At 36.9% G+C, this 17,009-nt stretch overlaps 1 protein-coding gene across 1 annotated transcript in view; it reads right to left on the reverse strand.

Moving 5' to 3' along the window:
- Positions 1-3,219: 3,219 nt before the first annotated feature.
- The window catches only part of LOC133522961 (uncharacterized), a 241,474-nt gene continuing 227,684 nt past the window's right edge, over positions 3,220-17,009 (reverse strand). Inside the window, exons 3-4 of the mRNA XM_061858461.1 lie at positions 7,212-7,372; positions 3,220-4,643 (exon numbers count right to left, since the gene is read on the reverse strand). Coding sequence (XP_061714445.1) covers positions 4,584-4,643; positions 7,212-7,372 — 221 coding nt within the window. The 3' untranslated portion in view covers positions 3,220-4,583. The remainder of the gene's footprint in view (positions 4,644-7,211; positions 7,373-17,009) is intronic.

Here is a 17,009-nt window from a genome sequence, read left to right on the forward strand (position 1 = left end):
ACGATCATATTAACGAAACTTTGGTAAACATTCATTCAAAGACATAAATAACTCGGGAAGTACGATAGGTAAAAAACATCAGAACCCCCTAGCGACATATTTAAGTTTTTAAAAGCATGATTCCAGCATGATAAACAATGTGAGGATGATTCCCTTACGTAGTCCTGTTGGCATCATATTTTCAAAAATGGAATATACCAACGATACATTTTAACAGCTGCGGAGTCAGTGATTGCGATGGTGCGTAAATTAATATTCGTTTGTCTTTACATCGGCAAACGTAACACTATGAGAAAATATATACTATGTAAATCTCTATCTAGTGGTAATCAAATAGATAATATGTATCTACAAAAATAGTTGCATTTTTAAAGTAACAACTACCATCAAGAAAATTGGCGGATGACTTTTTTATATTTTTCAGCATTTAACTTGCATTTTTCTTGCGGAAAAATCTCTGTAGCGTTTCGTCAGTGCATCTAATAATTGACCAAATTAAAAGCATTTCATGTAGTTTATGATAACTACCAAGGGTGACATCTAAAAATATTTTACTTCAACAATAAATATCGTCGAAATAGTTTTCCCATTTGAGCGATTATTGTTAATATATCATGTCTGAGAAATAGGTTGGTATTACAAATATGTACTTTGAACTGAGTTCGGAAGATTCCATGAGCATACGTTGTTACTTCTTGAATATCTGTATTTGTCGCATGTAATTTGCGAAATATAAAAGTGACTAGAAACCTTGATCAACATTTAATTTACCTTCTTACAGGTTAAAGGTACTTAATAAATGTGTAGAAAAATTGTGCTCGTAGTCGTGTGCTTACATAGTTAATTAAATAATGTTTATAACAATAACTAGATAAATATCATAGTGGTGAGGTGCAATGAAATAATGGTGCGAGCCGCGACGCAAACGTAGCAAGAGGCGCGCGCGCCGCGACCTCGCGGAGTTACAGCTTAGGACGACGGTGGACAACGATTAGCACTTCATTATTTTATTTATTCCTACGTACACAAGTATCCATAAAATTGACAAAAATTGCTAAAGATTTCGAATAAAATAGAAACAGTGACAGATCTGTGATGCGGCGTCCACTCTAGTTCAAAATAGAACCTTTTATGTGATATTAGCTTCTGACATTTGATTAATTTTTAATAGTTTGACCCGGCCGTCTAACAGTCTTTCTAGGGGGGATGCCGCACAACGCAAGCATAAATAGGCTCTAGCAAAATTACACGAGGCTAAATAAGTGAATGATCTAGCCGGTCTAAACTAGGTAGGTATAATATAAATAAGACGCGTCCATATTCAATAAATACTAATTTGACATAATACATATTTCATTTACATGTAAATTAATTATAATCACATTGATAGGTACATAGTCTACTCGCGAGATCGTGATTTGCACTTATCCTATAGTATTTAAAATATCACAATAAATTGCTGTGCACATACAAAACAGGCAAATGTCGGTGCAATTACATTAATAATATATCCATTATAGGTAACATACAATCTAATAAAATATATACAATCACACTCCTTGACGACAGAATTAAATTAGTGAAGAACAGTGACGGTATTTAGAAAGACTAACTAAACAAAAAATCTATAGGGTATAATTTGGATAGTGTTTTCAATCATATCAACATCCCTGACATGCCTCTACTAAAAGACACTGGCGTAACATAAAAAATGTAATATAGATAACATAATTATCTTTATGAAGACTGGATTTTATTTGTCTAGTCGAGTTCCTGAATTGTGGTGAAAAGGATTAAAAACCTTTGACTTTGACCCGAGGTTATTTGATTATTAAAATGTTATGAGGTGCCATCCAGTTGATATCTTGTAATTAATGTAGTCGTCTGCATGATATTTCAAGCTTCACCTGAACGGCGCTCTACAATTTTATGTTTGTATCTTGAGAGTTTATTTCAAAGTTGTTTGTGTGAATTTGTTGCCACAAAGATTATGTAATACTATACTAACAGGAATAGGTAATTAATTTTGGTATTGTGAAAAATATACTATATAGTTAAATAATAAAATGTATAATATTAAAAATTATAATGAATATCAAAATAGTTCTGGATAAAGCCTTTGTGATAAACTAAAAACGATAAAGTATAATATGAAACCATATCATCAAAGCAATAACATTAAAAAGTAAACAATTTCCCAAATTATCTGCAGTGTGGTATGTTTGAAATGAATTTTACATGCAAACGATTTAAAAGGGTCTATAAACACCGCCGAGTCTGCTGGCTCAAGAACTCGTGTTCTAACAGACTATAACGTTGTTTATTTGGGTTAAAAGTTGTAACATGATGTTTATATTGCGTCATCTGGATATTGTATTCAAATAAGCAAAGTATAATAGCTAATATTTTTGTATTGCTTTGATGTGCCTCCATAGTTTCAAAATCTTTATCGTGGCAAAAACACTTCAGTTCACATCCTATTCTAACAATAACTACTATTCTATTGCTACACTTTTATATCTATAAACGTTTTGCCATTTATTATATACTTACTGTTTTAAATAAATACTTAATTAATACAGTGGCTTAGCCTCTAAAAGCCTATTTTTTCCATAATAGTAGCGGTCGAGGTTTCATCACTCCAGTGCTATTTGAGGTGGCCTTCAGGACTTAATTATATTATTTAAAAGCAACGTTCAGACACAAAACAAACTTCGCTATAAGTAATTCAGAAGAATCACCAGGTAGATACTTTTTTACTGCATAGTTATTGATTTATTTATTGAAAATAAAACACGACAAGAATAAAATTGTTAGGTTTTCCAAAAATTCTTAAATTTACGGTGCTTATTCTTAAAAATATACTACCTGCTACTTGGTTTGGTGCATTCGATTTCATTAAATACATTTTACCTACCTATAAATGTAGACAGAGCTTCTACAGTACCTATTAGTACATATATTACGATATCCCTAAAAGCTTTACTAATTTACTTTTAAAATATTTACGCAATCGAAAATATTTTTAACTATATTCTCATATACTACTTGCCATTTAAGATTAAGTTTTTTTCTTATATTTTATATAGATACCCCAAACAAAGATACACAGACATATGTACTGTATAACATCGACTTAAGTAATAATTTATTTTTAAATAATATTTTATATCTATCATTATTATAATTACATAGCGGATGTGAACTGGAGGGTAAACATATTTGAAATTATTATTTACAAATATTAAAAGGGTGCTCAAGAAATCACAAACGGAAAAGAAATGCTTTCTTTCTATCATTATTGGAAGAAAAGGTCTTCGCAAGAAATTGAATTTATATCGGAATTTAATTTCCAAAATCTCTTGTGACAACGAATTCAACAATGGAAGCATCAATCAGAAAAATTGAGATACCTTGTAAAATTGTAAGGTGAAGTATTGACTAGTATGTGGGCAATCAATTCAAAGAAAATTAATGAATTGTCTATAGTAAAACTATGTAACATTATGCTTTCGTTTAGGAACTCATTTGACTAGATGGTTTTGATCACTGCTATGAAATAATCTTAACACTAATAATTAATTAACTATAAAATCAGATAAGATAATAATCAGTCGAAAATTAGCTACGTATGTTGTAAACGAAAGTAAAACATACTCTTATCAAATAAACAACATGGAATGGAAACGTATATACAGAATAAAATTATATAACTTGGATATTTTGTGTGTACTTAAAAGTAATGAATAAAACGCCATCTTAATAACTAATGTTTTACATACCAATATACAGTAGCTGCCTTATTCGAAATGAAGTTTATTTATGTTTACTGAGACATTATTATATCATAAGCGTTTCGACAAAAATTGGAATGTGCAGAGCTGTCGAGGCGCAAGGCGCAGCTAGCGGCTCAGACAAGCTTCCTTCGTTACGTGTAGGCCGCGAGAGTAAACCAATTCAATAGTACACAAATCATTTATAGTATTCGTATTATATACATTTTAGAGCTTTTCATCTATATTACAACCATCATAAAGTGTGGAATGCTGTAACTAATAACAGAGTAAAAAGGTAAATACAACAACAAATCGACAAACAATGTTTCGTTAGATGAAATACTATTCTATATTTAATAATATAATGATCTACCGACTAACAATGTCGACTACCAGTCTCACATTTTAGTTTAATAAATGCTAGAAAGTACGAAATACCGATGGAAAACTAAAATTGCTGCGGAGAGGTTACTTGGGACGAAACCAGAGCAACACTTCCTCGTTCTAACCGACGCACTCTCGCGCATCTCCTACAGAATCGTCTCATCCGTTCACGCTCGGAGTCCTTACACACTACACTTTAAGTGGTCATGTTTTTGGCATAGACTGAACCACTACTTGATATGTTTCATTACGTTCGTTTCAACTCGTCTACGAGTAATCAGCTGGTCGCGTCCGGAACTTCGGAAAATAAATCGCAGCGTTCGCTATTCATAAGAGCACACTGGCTTTTCAATCGAGGGTTATAATGATGAGGTCGGAGATTTGGTGGGGAGTGGAGCACTGGGTCAGGGTCTGGGAGTGGGCTTAGCGACCGCGCGCCCACCGCAGCAGCGCGTCCGCGAGCACGTCCAGGTGCGCCTTGGTCTGCAACAAAACCAATACTAAGTTCGTTTATGTATGTATATAGTAGTAGTAGGGCTAGTAGGGGTGATACGCAATGAAACGGACGCGTTTTTAAACGGACACAATTGATATATTTTAAATTTCTCAACGAAAATATTCATGTCTTTTGGTTATTAGTAATACTGATGACTGTATATAACAAGAAGATACGGAACGGTGAGTTCAACAACATTCAACACGTAATTAATCGTATTTGGAATTTGGTAAAAATATATTTTTTAAGGTCAGATTCGCACAATGAATCGGACGGGTAAGTACTTAATTTCGTAAAAGTGGCGTTTGTACCTTCTTGCGGCCAATTAAATATTAACAGGTATTTAAGAAAAGTCGTATTGAGACTAAACAACTGACAAAGACGTACTCGTAATGGCCAATTAGTGTTTAAATAAAATTTTATTTGCGTTCAATATTGCACTTTTTTACTTTAATATAAGTCATACACACAAATTAATAAACTGTCCTTACTACCTATTGTTTGTCTCTTTACCTGTTTTCTTTATTAAGATAAAGAATTCTAAATTCATCGTAATTGGTTATCTCTATGGGAGGCGGAGTTTATCTCGCTCGTAGGGATCGAGGCAAAAAAATTCTGAACTGGTTCACCACGAATGCCCCCGATTGTACGTTAGTTGTGTTTAGTCAGAAAAATAAATGGAAGTGTTTGAAGCTGATTACGAGGCGTGCCATTCGCGCAATAGATTTTCGTCCTCATAAAACGTTATTTCCTGGATTGGGTTTTAAGCACTATGTAGAACGACTTTATATCTATTTATTTTCATACTATTTAATAGCTTCTATCCTATTCTTATTTTTGTGTATAGATAACACATACAATATGTATATGGTTTAAGTAAGCGTAGTTGTAAAAAACATTCATTATCGTCAACTTTCTGGCGCCATTTTTCTAGTATTATAATATAATATATAAAGAGATTTATTTTCTTCCACCGTTACTTTAAAAAAAACAAGATAAATATAGAAATTAAAATAAAAGAATTTGACTAAAATTTTAACTTAAAAAATATGTGAGCCTCCCCCACACTTCTCTCTATCTTGGGCTGTCTCTAGCCATTTTGGACCCGCCGTTGTTAAGCTTGTTGTTGCTCTATATCTTAAGGTATTTAAATAAAAATAAACAAACAATTTGTTCATTTTCGGGTAGTTATAACATTTATTGGTTAACCGATCAAATACAAAACCGCCTGAATGTGTCACTGAACGACCTGACTTTAACCTACATTATTTGATCATGTAATGTTTTCATCTACCCTCAATTAGCTTAAGGAGTCTTTTGAGGGTAAATTTTGTTTACTTTTATTTAAATACCTAAAGATACAGACCATAGCAAAAATAATTATTTTAAGGGTTCAAACATGTATAAATTAGGAATATAAGAACATTCTTCATGCATTTATTTATAAATATTACATTAGATTTAAAATGTAGACTATTTTAGAGTTATATCAAGCTAAGTAGGCAGCGGTTTTGATAGCCCAGCTGTGCATGTGTTATTTTAAACGTCAAACTTCTATGAAATTATGACGTTTAAATAACACTTGCACAGTCTGGGCTATCCAAATCGCTGCCATCTTAGTTTGGTCTAACTTTATACAGGTGTAATTTTCCTATCTTGGGCGTCATACTCGTATTTCTGGCCCAAGTCATTTCAAACTCGCATTGAAAATAAATTATTAACTATCAACTGATGCTATTCAGCTTATATTTCAAATTCCTTTCGTAACTCGTTATTTTTTTTCTTCAAACGACTAAACAAAAATAATCATATTCTTGTTCCATTAATTTTAATGCTTAAGTTATTTTTTCTTTCTTTCTTCTACATATCATTTGAAATCTATTTTGAACGTGTTTCTTATCTCATAGTTATTTTTCTCGAAATATAAAGAAAATAACTAACCAATAAAAAGACGCAAAAAATAAACCATTCAATGTTACCTGTGTTATGAAACGGACAAAAGTGAGTTAAAAATCGTAATGTTTCTTACAATAAATCCATTTTTAATCAATAAAATGTACGATTAATTATACAATATCTTCTTCAAATTCCTTAAGGACAGTTAAAATGTTCTTAAGTTTTTAAGTAGTATGTAATTATATTCCAAAGTTATATGTCCATTTCATGACGGATCTCCCCTATGTAGCGAAAACTTTTCGTATGCCAAAAATGTTCTTCATGCATATTGAAAAGCGGACATGGAATGGCGTTAGCACATACCAGGAGTTTTATTCTGATTGTAATAACAGGTTATGAATTTGATCTGGATTTGTTTAGGATATGATTTGTCAGTGTGAAGGTTGAAGTACTGGCACTTTTGACGCTATTAAAGATGCAGATCAAATTGATAACCCATTATTACAATCAGAACACGCTTCATGGCCGTGATCGTGTTGGTACTGCGGTAACAAAACAACCTGCCCGGTCCGGTGCGTATTCTGGTACGGTCAGCTGCAGAGAAAAGGTACCACCCGAGCATACAAACTTATATGCTACAAAGCATAACTAGTGCGTACCGTCTTGTAGAACATGCAGGCCTGTCGATCCTCGTCCTCGCCGTTGGGGCAGTCGATGAAGCCGTCACAGAGGACATGATCGTCGATGCAGCGGTAGCGGCCTTGCCGGTCTGGCGTGGGGCACGCGAAGCGCTCCATACCGTCTGCGGCCGGAGGGCATTCTGCAACAAGTAATTTCTGATGAGTTTCAGTCTCCTATTTAGTTTAAATACAATTTTGAGATAAATTTAGAGGGCTCACTGAAAATACGTTGCTTTACCAGTAGTCTAATATAGGCGCGGGATTATATTTCATTGTACGGGCGGGGACGGTATGATCTACTACGTCATCTGATACACGTTCATAAAAGTGATGCTAAGTTTGGAAAAAATGGTAACAAAAATAGAATTGGCCAAAAACACGAAAAAAGTACCACTTCCGGTTACAAAATAAGTGAAATTCTTATTTTATTTTCAGTATTTTTTCCAAAATTAGCATCTCTTTTTAACGTCTGCCCATGGGTCTTATCCTTGTATCAGATGACGTAGTAGATCATACGTTCTCCGCCCGTACTAACACGTCGTATTATTTTTCTGCGCACGGGTGCTACGATTACTACGGCGTAGACTGTAGAGCATAGATCTACGAGTATTTAATTAGAAACTGACTCGACCTTGCAAATTGATGTTTATGGTCATTTGGACATCACTCGTCACTGTTTGTAATTTTATGTATGAGTAATAACATATTTTTAAACTTGAACGCTGCCGAGTGCCGGTCCTATTGTTAATTTTGCGTAGTGGAAAAACTATTTTCGTAGAAATTAGAATGAAAAATTCTTAAAAATATCTCACCCAGATTAAACTAGAATTATTTATAGTAGTGACCCGGATTAATTGATATGGCTCATATCATAGAGCTCTATTCTATTGGGTTCCAAGTAATCCTTTATTATTCTGTACTCTAACTATTATATTTCAATTATTTCGAAACAATTCTACCAATTAAGTTATTAAAACTTACCCGTGTGTTATAAATTAATAAATATGAACTGGTTTTGTTTTAAAATTGAACATAACGAAACAAATGCGACGCGACGTTGTCCTTATTAAAAATCATTTGAATCTCGTTAGATAAGGCCTTTTATAGGCTTTTGTGATGACCTGACTGGCATATTCGGTAGAGTAGTGACCCTACCTAAGAAGTACCCACCTGCCTACGTCAACATTACGACTGAATGTTAAAAAAATCGCGTAAAATTTGGGGCGAGTTGGTTCGTGGCAAGTTTCATTCAGTTCGCGCGCAAGCTAACTCTGTCGAGCGTCTATTTTTAGACTCCGGGGAAAGTGAGGCCGGGCTCGCCGCTTGCCGTGTGTTCTTATTGATTGCGCGAGTGCAAGCGAGTCGAGTTTTTTTGCGAACCAGTATGACGTGCCCTCAAAGATCAGTAACATCTATACTTGTTCTAAGAATGATTTATAGTGGTCTGCTTCAGTAATGAAATTGAATCGCACCTGATAAGCGATTGGAATGAGGCTTGGCTATACAACCTATCTCTTCTCTTTTGTGGGGACTTGCGGGCGTGCTGTGCATTTGAAAGCAGTCGCGATTGTTTAGGTACACCGATGTCTGAAGATGGTACAACAGACGGTTAATAGGGGCTTATCTTTATTTTTGTGAATAGAAGGTTAACATTTTAAGTGCCGACATATTTGTACAAATCGGTCTTTGAATTCTTAGGGAATTAAATGAGATTCGAAATAGAAAAATCGCCAGGGGATTTAGGTATCTTAAAAGTTTTTACCAAAACCTCTTTAAATAAACTTCTTTCTTTTTTTCTATTTATTTTTTTGCGCCACTTTGTACAGTACGGATGTTTACCGTCTCCAATTCTCACTCAATTGCTCAAAGATTAACTGGAAGAGATCCCTTAAAGGGATAAGTTCGCCTTTGCACTAATGATGAGTGTCTTTTTTCATTTTTGTACAATAAGGTATTTTACTACTACTACTACTAAATAAAATTACTTTCTAATGGCTATTCCATATAACTAAACGTAATCTTGTTTACGGGCCTTGTACATGGCCTCCTTTATTTACATAATGAAAAGTAATTACGAAATGGTTTTCTTTCAGTAAGATTTACTTATTTTCTTAGAAATTGACATTGGTTGAACGAAAGGTTTACTTTGAGGGAGTGGTGATGTGTAGGGACAAGGTGTTTTTATAAGCTAAAATAAATGGAACGTGTCTCTGCTTCCGGCTTTCTCTCAAATAAGGAAAGGAATATAAATTGGATAAAAGCCAACTGATATAAAAAAAAATACATGTATGCTCGGTCTACATCACATGTACATACTTTAGATTTCCCGACGACACCTTACACGTTTGAATTAGTCATCCGGTTTACGAGTAGATATAGTCTAAATAAATATACGCAAAAAAAGTCAAAAAATAAGACATACTGTACAAACTTTGTCACGGAGTACATTCTGTCGTTTATTAGACAGTCGGGCGGGTAAAAAATAAAAACTGGCCAAAGCATGTCAGGGCATGCTCAGTGTAGGGTTCCGTAGTGGCCCGTCCGTCACAATATTAGACAGACACTTAAGTAAGTAGGCTTAACAAAAAAGAGGACTTTTTGCGAAAAAAAGGCTTAACCTATCATGTTTGAAATAATTTTCGTTGTCTTTATTAACATCTTTACCTACGGTTTAAAAGTTATGTGGGGAGACACATTTTTTAACTTTCAATTCATCAATGTTTTTGAACAGTTCTATTCGTTTTCAAACGTCTTTCAAACAAACTACTCTATAGGGTAAAGCGAAAAAAAAAAACCACTTTATGTAAACCGTAAAATATTTTTTTCTAATCTTGATTGTATCACTTTGTCGGCGTGACTGATGATTTTGTATACCCTTGCTAAATTGCAGTTTTCTAGTATTACAGAGCACAGAGCTAAGCCATGGACCGACAGACGGACAGATAAAGAGACAGACGGACATGGCGAAACTACATACAGAGAGAAAGCAGAAAGAGACCCATGCGGTATACAACCACGATTACAATTTAACGAATTTTTAATTTAAAAAAAAGGCTAAATTTTTAGCTTGACTGTAAATAATTTAACTTTTAACATAATTAAAAAAAACTCTATAACTCCCTGGCGAATAAATTAAGCTATATATCGCGCTAACCCTGCGTAATACCTACTATGTTTTATAAGCAAGTGTGATGAAAAGTATTAATTGTGGTAGCGAAGGTGTTGAGGTGTCAGGTTGCTCGTTTTTTAAAGTGTTTCTGTACAAATGAATGTTCCCGCTGTTCTGAAAATCTTTATTACTCGTAATTAGAGTTGCAGTTTGTACTTTTGTAAAGTGTTCATTAAAATTTTTGTCATGTTAAATTGTTTTTAGAAATTGAAATATTGAGTTAGGGATTAAATGATAACGCCATAATCTTACGAACCGTAACCGAATACGTGTGAAATACCGAAAATCAAAAGCGCGAATTGCATAACCAGATTCCCACTTCATTCCGTGGAAATCAAAGCTATTGAAAACGCCGGGCCGTTATCTTGTGAAAATGGAAATGACTTGATTAAATATTCCCAGAGTTCGAGTCAGCATTGAATTATTTACTCCCTTGGGACGTGAATAGGTATTTAATTATAATAATTATGGCTGAGGTGAGTGATTTAATGTGGAATATATCAGTGTTTATTCGTTAATTGCTATAACTAAAGCTGAGTGCCGTTAGAATGAGCACTATCACATATTAGGTGCCTAAGCCAGAAAATGAAAGAATACGTCAGACACTGTTTTCTAAGGCAAAAAACGTTTGACGGTGATATTAAAGATGTGAAGCGAATGCGATCCTGGTATTTCTTAATTATCTAGCACCCGTGGGGCGCACAAAATGTACATTCAAGGAATAAATATAATATAATTACTCATACCAGTGATAATTTCTCTTTAACAACGAAAATACGTTTGCTCAAATATGTGGGACTATTTCTTTTGACAGCTCCCTGCTGCTTTTCAAATTGATAAAATTAAGATGTGTAAGATCTCCCTTTAGGCGGAGTAGGTCACTTTGTTAGGAGGCCGCTCTCGAGTTAAGTCACGTTCTGTAGACGTCAATGTCGACGTAGGTCACTTTCTGAGGATGTGCCTTTCTTAGTGCGTCACTTTTGATGTAGGTCACTTTCTGAGAACGTCCCTTTCTGAGCACGTCACTTTCTGGGGACGTTACTGTCTGAGTACGTCACTTTTATTTGCATACAACCGTTAACCATATACTTGACATACGATCGCTTTGACGTCTAACAACCTATAGTTGTTTTTTTAAGTGGACATTGATGGAAAATCCGAAACAATAGAAGAAATACTAAGCAAAAGGATTGGTAACCGAAAACGAAACCCTTCCGACCTTAATTGTCTTTTAACCAAAATACAATAAATAAAAGACGATAAATTTAAACCACTTAAAAGTTGGTCGATCGTCATATGTCAGACACAAACAGAAATCGCGACAAATTAAACTAACTTCTGGTGCTCCATTTTTACCTTATTTCCTTTTTTAATTCTAGACACAAATTACACTTGGGGAAAGTTATTGACCATGCCAAAATTTATTACAAAAAAAAGATAAGGGATATAGATTCAGATTTCCCCTCTATGTCCAATAAAAAAAAACCCTGTATGTCGGACATAAAGGCGATCATATGTAAAGATATAAAGATATTTATCAGCAAAAGGGTATAATTCTTGTATTGAAATTAAAACTATATTTATAGTTTTTATATTAAAGGAAAAACATATTGATATTTTATATTCAAGGAAAAACAGTATCGCTTGCAGATGTATTTACTTGTTAAAATTGGTTTATTTATATTATTGAATATATAACTCAAATAAAGTAGGTATATTCATACTTTTTCAGTAAAACCAATTTATAGGATTACTCGCATACACCCTTAACTTTTAACCTCCTAGGCTCACAAAAAAAACCTTAAAATTATAATGCGTTGATTATCACAAAAAGTAGGTATCTTATACATATTAAAATATACGTTGACAGAAGACTGAAAGGAGTCCCTAAGGCGGTCGCAACCGGAATTTGTCGCGTATTTGTTACTCACAACACGTTCCGCTCTCCTGTCTCCACTGACCCTCATACTTAAGGATTACCTATAAAAAGGCTACGTCAAAACCACAGATATATATCATAGAAATAGCAAACACTTCTACTAGGGTGGTTCACAACTGAAAAAAATCGAACTGTAGCTCTTAGAAGAGACAAGACAATACAAATACTCTTTATTGCACACCTCAATATAGAAACAATACAAATAATACAGCACATTAAGAAGAGGTAAACAACAGGCAGTCTTATCGCGAACAAGATCTCTTCCAGACAACCTTTAGGTAGCGGAATGAAATAAATTTATGTCATATCTGTAGGTGTTCCAGATGCAATAAAAGAAGTCTAGCACAGAATAAACACAAAACATAACAATATATCATACAAACAAAAATAAAAAAAATAAAAAAATTGAAATTTTAAACGTATGAAATGAAAAAAAGTTATTATTTTTTTAATTTTTATTTCTGTAGTTGTTTTCATCAATGACATATATCTAAGGACGGGCCTTATAGGCAATAAGAATGGTGAAAGTTCAGCGGTGTCAATCATGAATTCGAGCCAATCGTGCAGTCTAACGCAACTAGTTGCGTCCAATCGCGCACGTGATGCGAACTCATTAACCAATCGCGTTGCTCCGGTAAACTGCACGATTGGCTCGAATTCGTGTGCGTGACACCGCTGTACTGGCCCCATTCCTATTGCCCGTAAGGCCCGTCCTTGTGCGATTATGCGTTATTAAGTAATATTGTATAAATTTTTCTAAATTGTTATTTTGAATAAAATACACCATGTTTTTATTGAATTCCGGGCATGAGTAAGTACGTTTAAGTAAACTAAATGAATTTTATATAAAAAAGTAAGTAATTAAATGTAGCATATAGCGTTGTTGTAACACGGGTGTTACATTTAACTCTACCAAACAATTGAAAACTATGACATATCAATGACATTTCAAAAATCGATCGTCCGAGACAGTACTTACGTTTAGTAGAAAATGTATTAACTCGTACTGAACACTAATCAATATGTAAACGGGCCCTAAGGCAAGTGTACACGCTCGTAAAGGCCTTATAAGATAAAAATAAACTGTTGATTATCTCCGAAATGGAGTTAATTAGAATACCGTTGTCTTTGAGAAAGTTACTTAATTTAAGCTCAGGAATGCACCCTTGAAATTACACGGAAAAAACACGTTACGTATATTTAGGTTAAATATAACTATAGAGCAAGAGCCCATTCATGAATGCCAGACTTACGTCATAGTATATTTAAAAGTTAGGCATTCTGAGATTCAAGTATTTTGACACTATTCCGTTTTGAGATCTATGAATTTTGGTAAATGGGTAAAATTAAATTAAGGTACAATGAAACCAAACCTATTATTTATTTATTTATGGCGTCATGCACGTGCTACAAGCCTCAATTAGATATTAATAATTTATCTTAATCCGACATTTTTGGTGTATTTGTAGGTAAGCGATAAAACATAAATTAACAGATTAAAGTTTGTACAATTTTACGAATAAATATTGTCCTCGGTTACCACGATAGTTTTACTCATAAAAGATAATTCTAAAAACCCCAAACACAATTAGGTTGCGTTGTTTTATCACAGAGTTCCTATAGCCACCTCCAGTCTTCATCATCATCATCAGATCAGCTCGATGGTACTATAATATTGCATTAATAATAATAATAATAAAAAAAAAAAAAAAAAAAAAAAAAAAAAAAAAAAAAAAAAAAAAAAAAAAAAAATGACGCCGTCAAAGTCAAACGTGTTTTTCTATTTTCTCTTAAATTATTTTCTATATTTTGTATTTACATGTTGATTTTTAACTTTATTTTATGGAAAAAAGTACCCTTGACATGTCTACATACAATCAAGAATCATATATCGGGTATAATAAGATACCATAAATGTTCGACATGTATTACAAGATGCATACCTAACGGAAATGATTACGAGAAGTAAAACACGCGGCCAATTAGCGTCTCTACAAAACGCACGTCCACCACCCTCGCCCGCCTCGTCCGTCTCCTCGCAACCGTCGTCGGGCGATGAATTCGCCACCGCGCCCGACACCAGCGAGTCGAGCGACGAGTGCGGGCCGCCGCCGCCGCCGCCACGACCACCTGCGCGACGAGGGCGGCCACCGCTGCCGGCACGCTTGGGGCCTGCGGGACATCCTGCCCCGCCCACGGCTCCCGCTGCCGGTGGTGTAGTGCGTCGCATGCGATGGTCTCAATCCATTAATGAGAACGTCATGCGCGCCTACTATGGGGCTACAGAGGGGGGAACACAGCTATCCGCGTATCGCTCAAGAATACTTCCTCTGTTTCAGGCTCTTGAACCTACCATCATCGTATCGGAACAACGATTATCGGATCAGGTGCGCGTCATTCAGCGGCTAAAGCGGTTGGATGACGCGACACTTGATCGGCTTCGCCAGGAGGCTCTCTCTGCTCGCGCGGACTCCTCCTCGGTGCGAGATCTGCCCGCCATGTCGCCGGATCCGATGCCCGCACCGGACCTGGCATCGGGGGCGCCGCGGGTTGATTTCAGTACCGATGAGGGGGACTTTGCGAATCAGAGCGTGAGTACATCTGCCAATGAGCAACTGAGGAGGACTCTGGAAGAGGTGATTACGCAGTATCGGTCCACACCCAACACTAGGCCACGATTACCACGTTTGCCTATGAATAAACGCAATCTAGCGCTAATGGGAGCCCTAAACGCTTTACTAGAGCCATATCTGCGGACTAGTAAAGATTTAGATGATACGCACGCGATCATGTATTGCGGAGCCATCGCGGCGTGCCGTGTTGCACGAGTCAAGTTTCCGGACGCTGAACGTGCACCTAGGACCGCCGGAGGCGCCCCCGCATGGCAAATACGGATCGAGCGACGTATCAACTCGTTTAGGACTCTCATTGCAAAGCTGATCTGCTTCAGGGGGGGCAACCACCGCCCCCGAGTAATGCGCTTTGTGAATCAGGCGTTCGCGGGGACGGGTATTGAGCCCCGCGACTATATTGCCAATCTCACGGAGCGCATCGACTTTCTTAAGCAGAAAGTGTATGCATGGGCAAACCGTATTCGCCGCTACAGAAAGCGTGTGGATCGATTCCAGCAGAATCGTCTTTTTCAGAGTGATCAAAGGAAGGTATACCGAAAGTGGGAGGAAACCAACCTTGGTGCGTCCGACACGCGGTCGCCGGATGCTACTGCCATGACTGATTTCTGGCGTAGCATCTGGTCAGTGCCTGTCGGACACACCGAGGGGGGTTGGATGAGTGTTGTCGAGCGTGAGTGCGAGTCCATTGAACCTATGGGGGCAATTACCATCAGCCCCGATGACGTAAGTTGTGCCATCCGCACGGCCCAGAACTGGAAAAGCCCTGGGCCGGATGGATTGCACAACTTCTGGCTAAAATGGTTCCGATGCTCGCACTCACGCTTAGCAGCACAATTTCAACAAGCCCTCGAGCTTGGTTCTCTCCCACCTTCCTTAACAACTGGTGTCACCTTCCTGCTCTATAAGTCCGGTAGTACCACGGAAGCAAAGAACTACAGACCCATCACGTGCTTGCCTACACTCTACAAGCTCCTTACATCCATTTTGAGATCAAAAATAAACGCGCACATTGTCGCAAACAACATTTTGGCCTCCGCTCAAAATGGATGTAGGGTTGGGTCCCGTGGTACTAAAGAGCTCCTCCTCATAGACATGACCATTTGCCAACAAATCCGGCGGAATAAGGGGGCCCTCTCTGCCGCTTGGATTGACTACAAGAAGGCCTATGATTCGGTGCCTCACTCATGGCTGGGGAGGGTCTTAGAGCTGTATAAAGTTGATACAGCTTTAAGAGCCTTCCTAAGCGCGTGTATGAGGCAGTGGACCACAGTCCTTCGTCAACCAGGAGGTGGGGATGACCACCCTGGCCCGCAGGATTTTATAAGGATTGAGCGAGGAATATTCCAGGGTGATAGTCTGAGTCCCCTGTGGTTCTGCCTAGCTCTGAATCCCCTCAGCACCCTGCTGAAGGATTCGGGACTAGGTTGCCGGCTTCGGAGAGAGGGTGAAGTCATTTCTCACCTTCTGTACATGGATGACCTCAAATTATTTGCACCAAATAGCCAAGACTTGTTGGAGCTACTGAAAACCACCGAAGTTTTCAGTAGTGCCATCAACATGGAGTTTGGTGTCGATAAATGTGCGGTTATGCATGTACAGCGGGGGAAGGTTGTAAATTCAACAAATTTACAACTATCTGAGGCAATGTCTTTCAGATCTATCTCTGAATCAGAAACCTACAAATACCTTGGTATGTCACAGTCGTTGGGTATTGAGGACGAGGGTATTAGACAGTCGGTGAAGGAACGCTTTTTTAGTCGACTCACAAAAGTCCTTAACAGTCTTTTGTCAGGAGGCAACAAAGTGCGCTCCTTCAACGCCTGGGTAATGCCCTTACTCACATACTCCTTTGGCATACTAAGGTGGACTCAGACCGAACTGGACGCCCTGGACCGGAGGGTCCGACTACTGCTCACCACACACCGTATGCTGCACCCACGCTCGTCAATTATGAGATTGTACATCCCACGGAAGTGTGGAGGTCGAGGCTTCCTAAACGCCAAAGATCTCCACAACCGCGAGGTGTGCAATCTCAG

This window comes from Cydia pomonella, chromosome 11 (genome assembly GCF_033807575.1).
Source record: "Cydia pomonella isolate Wapato2018A chromosome 11, ilCydPomo1, whole genome shotgun sequence".
In the NCBI taxonomy this organism is placed as follows: Eukaryota; Metazoa; Arthropoda; class Insecta; order Lepidoptera; family Tortricidae; genus Cydia; species Cydia pomonella.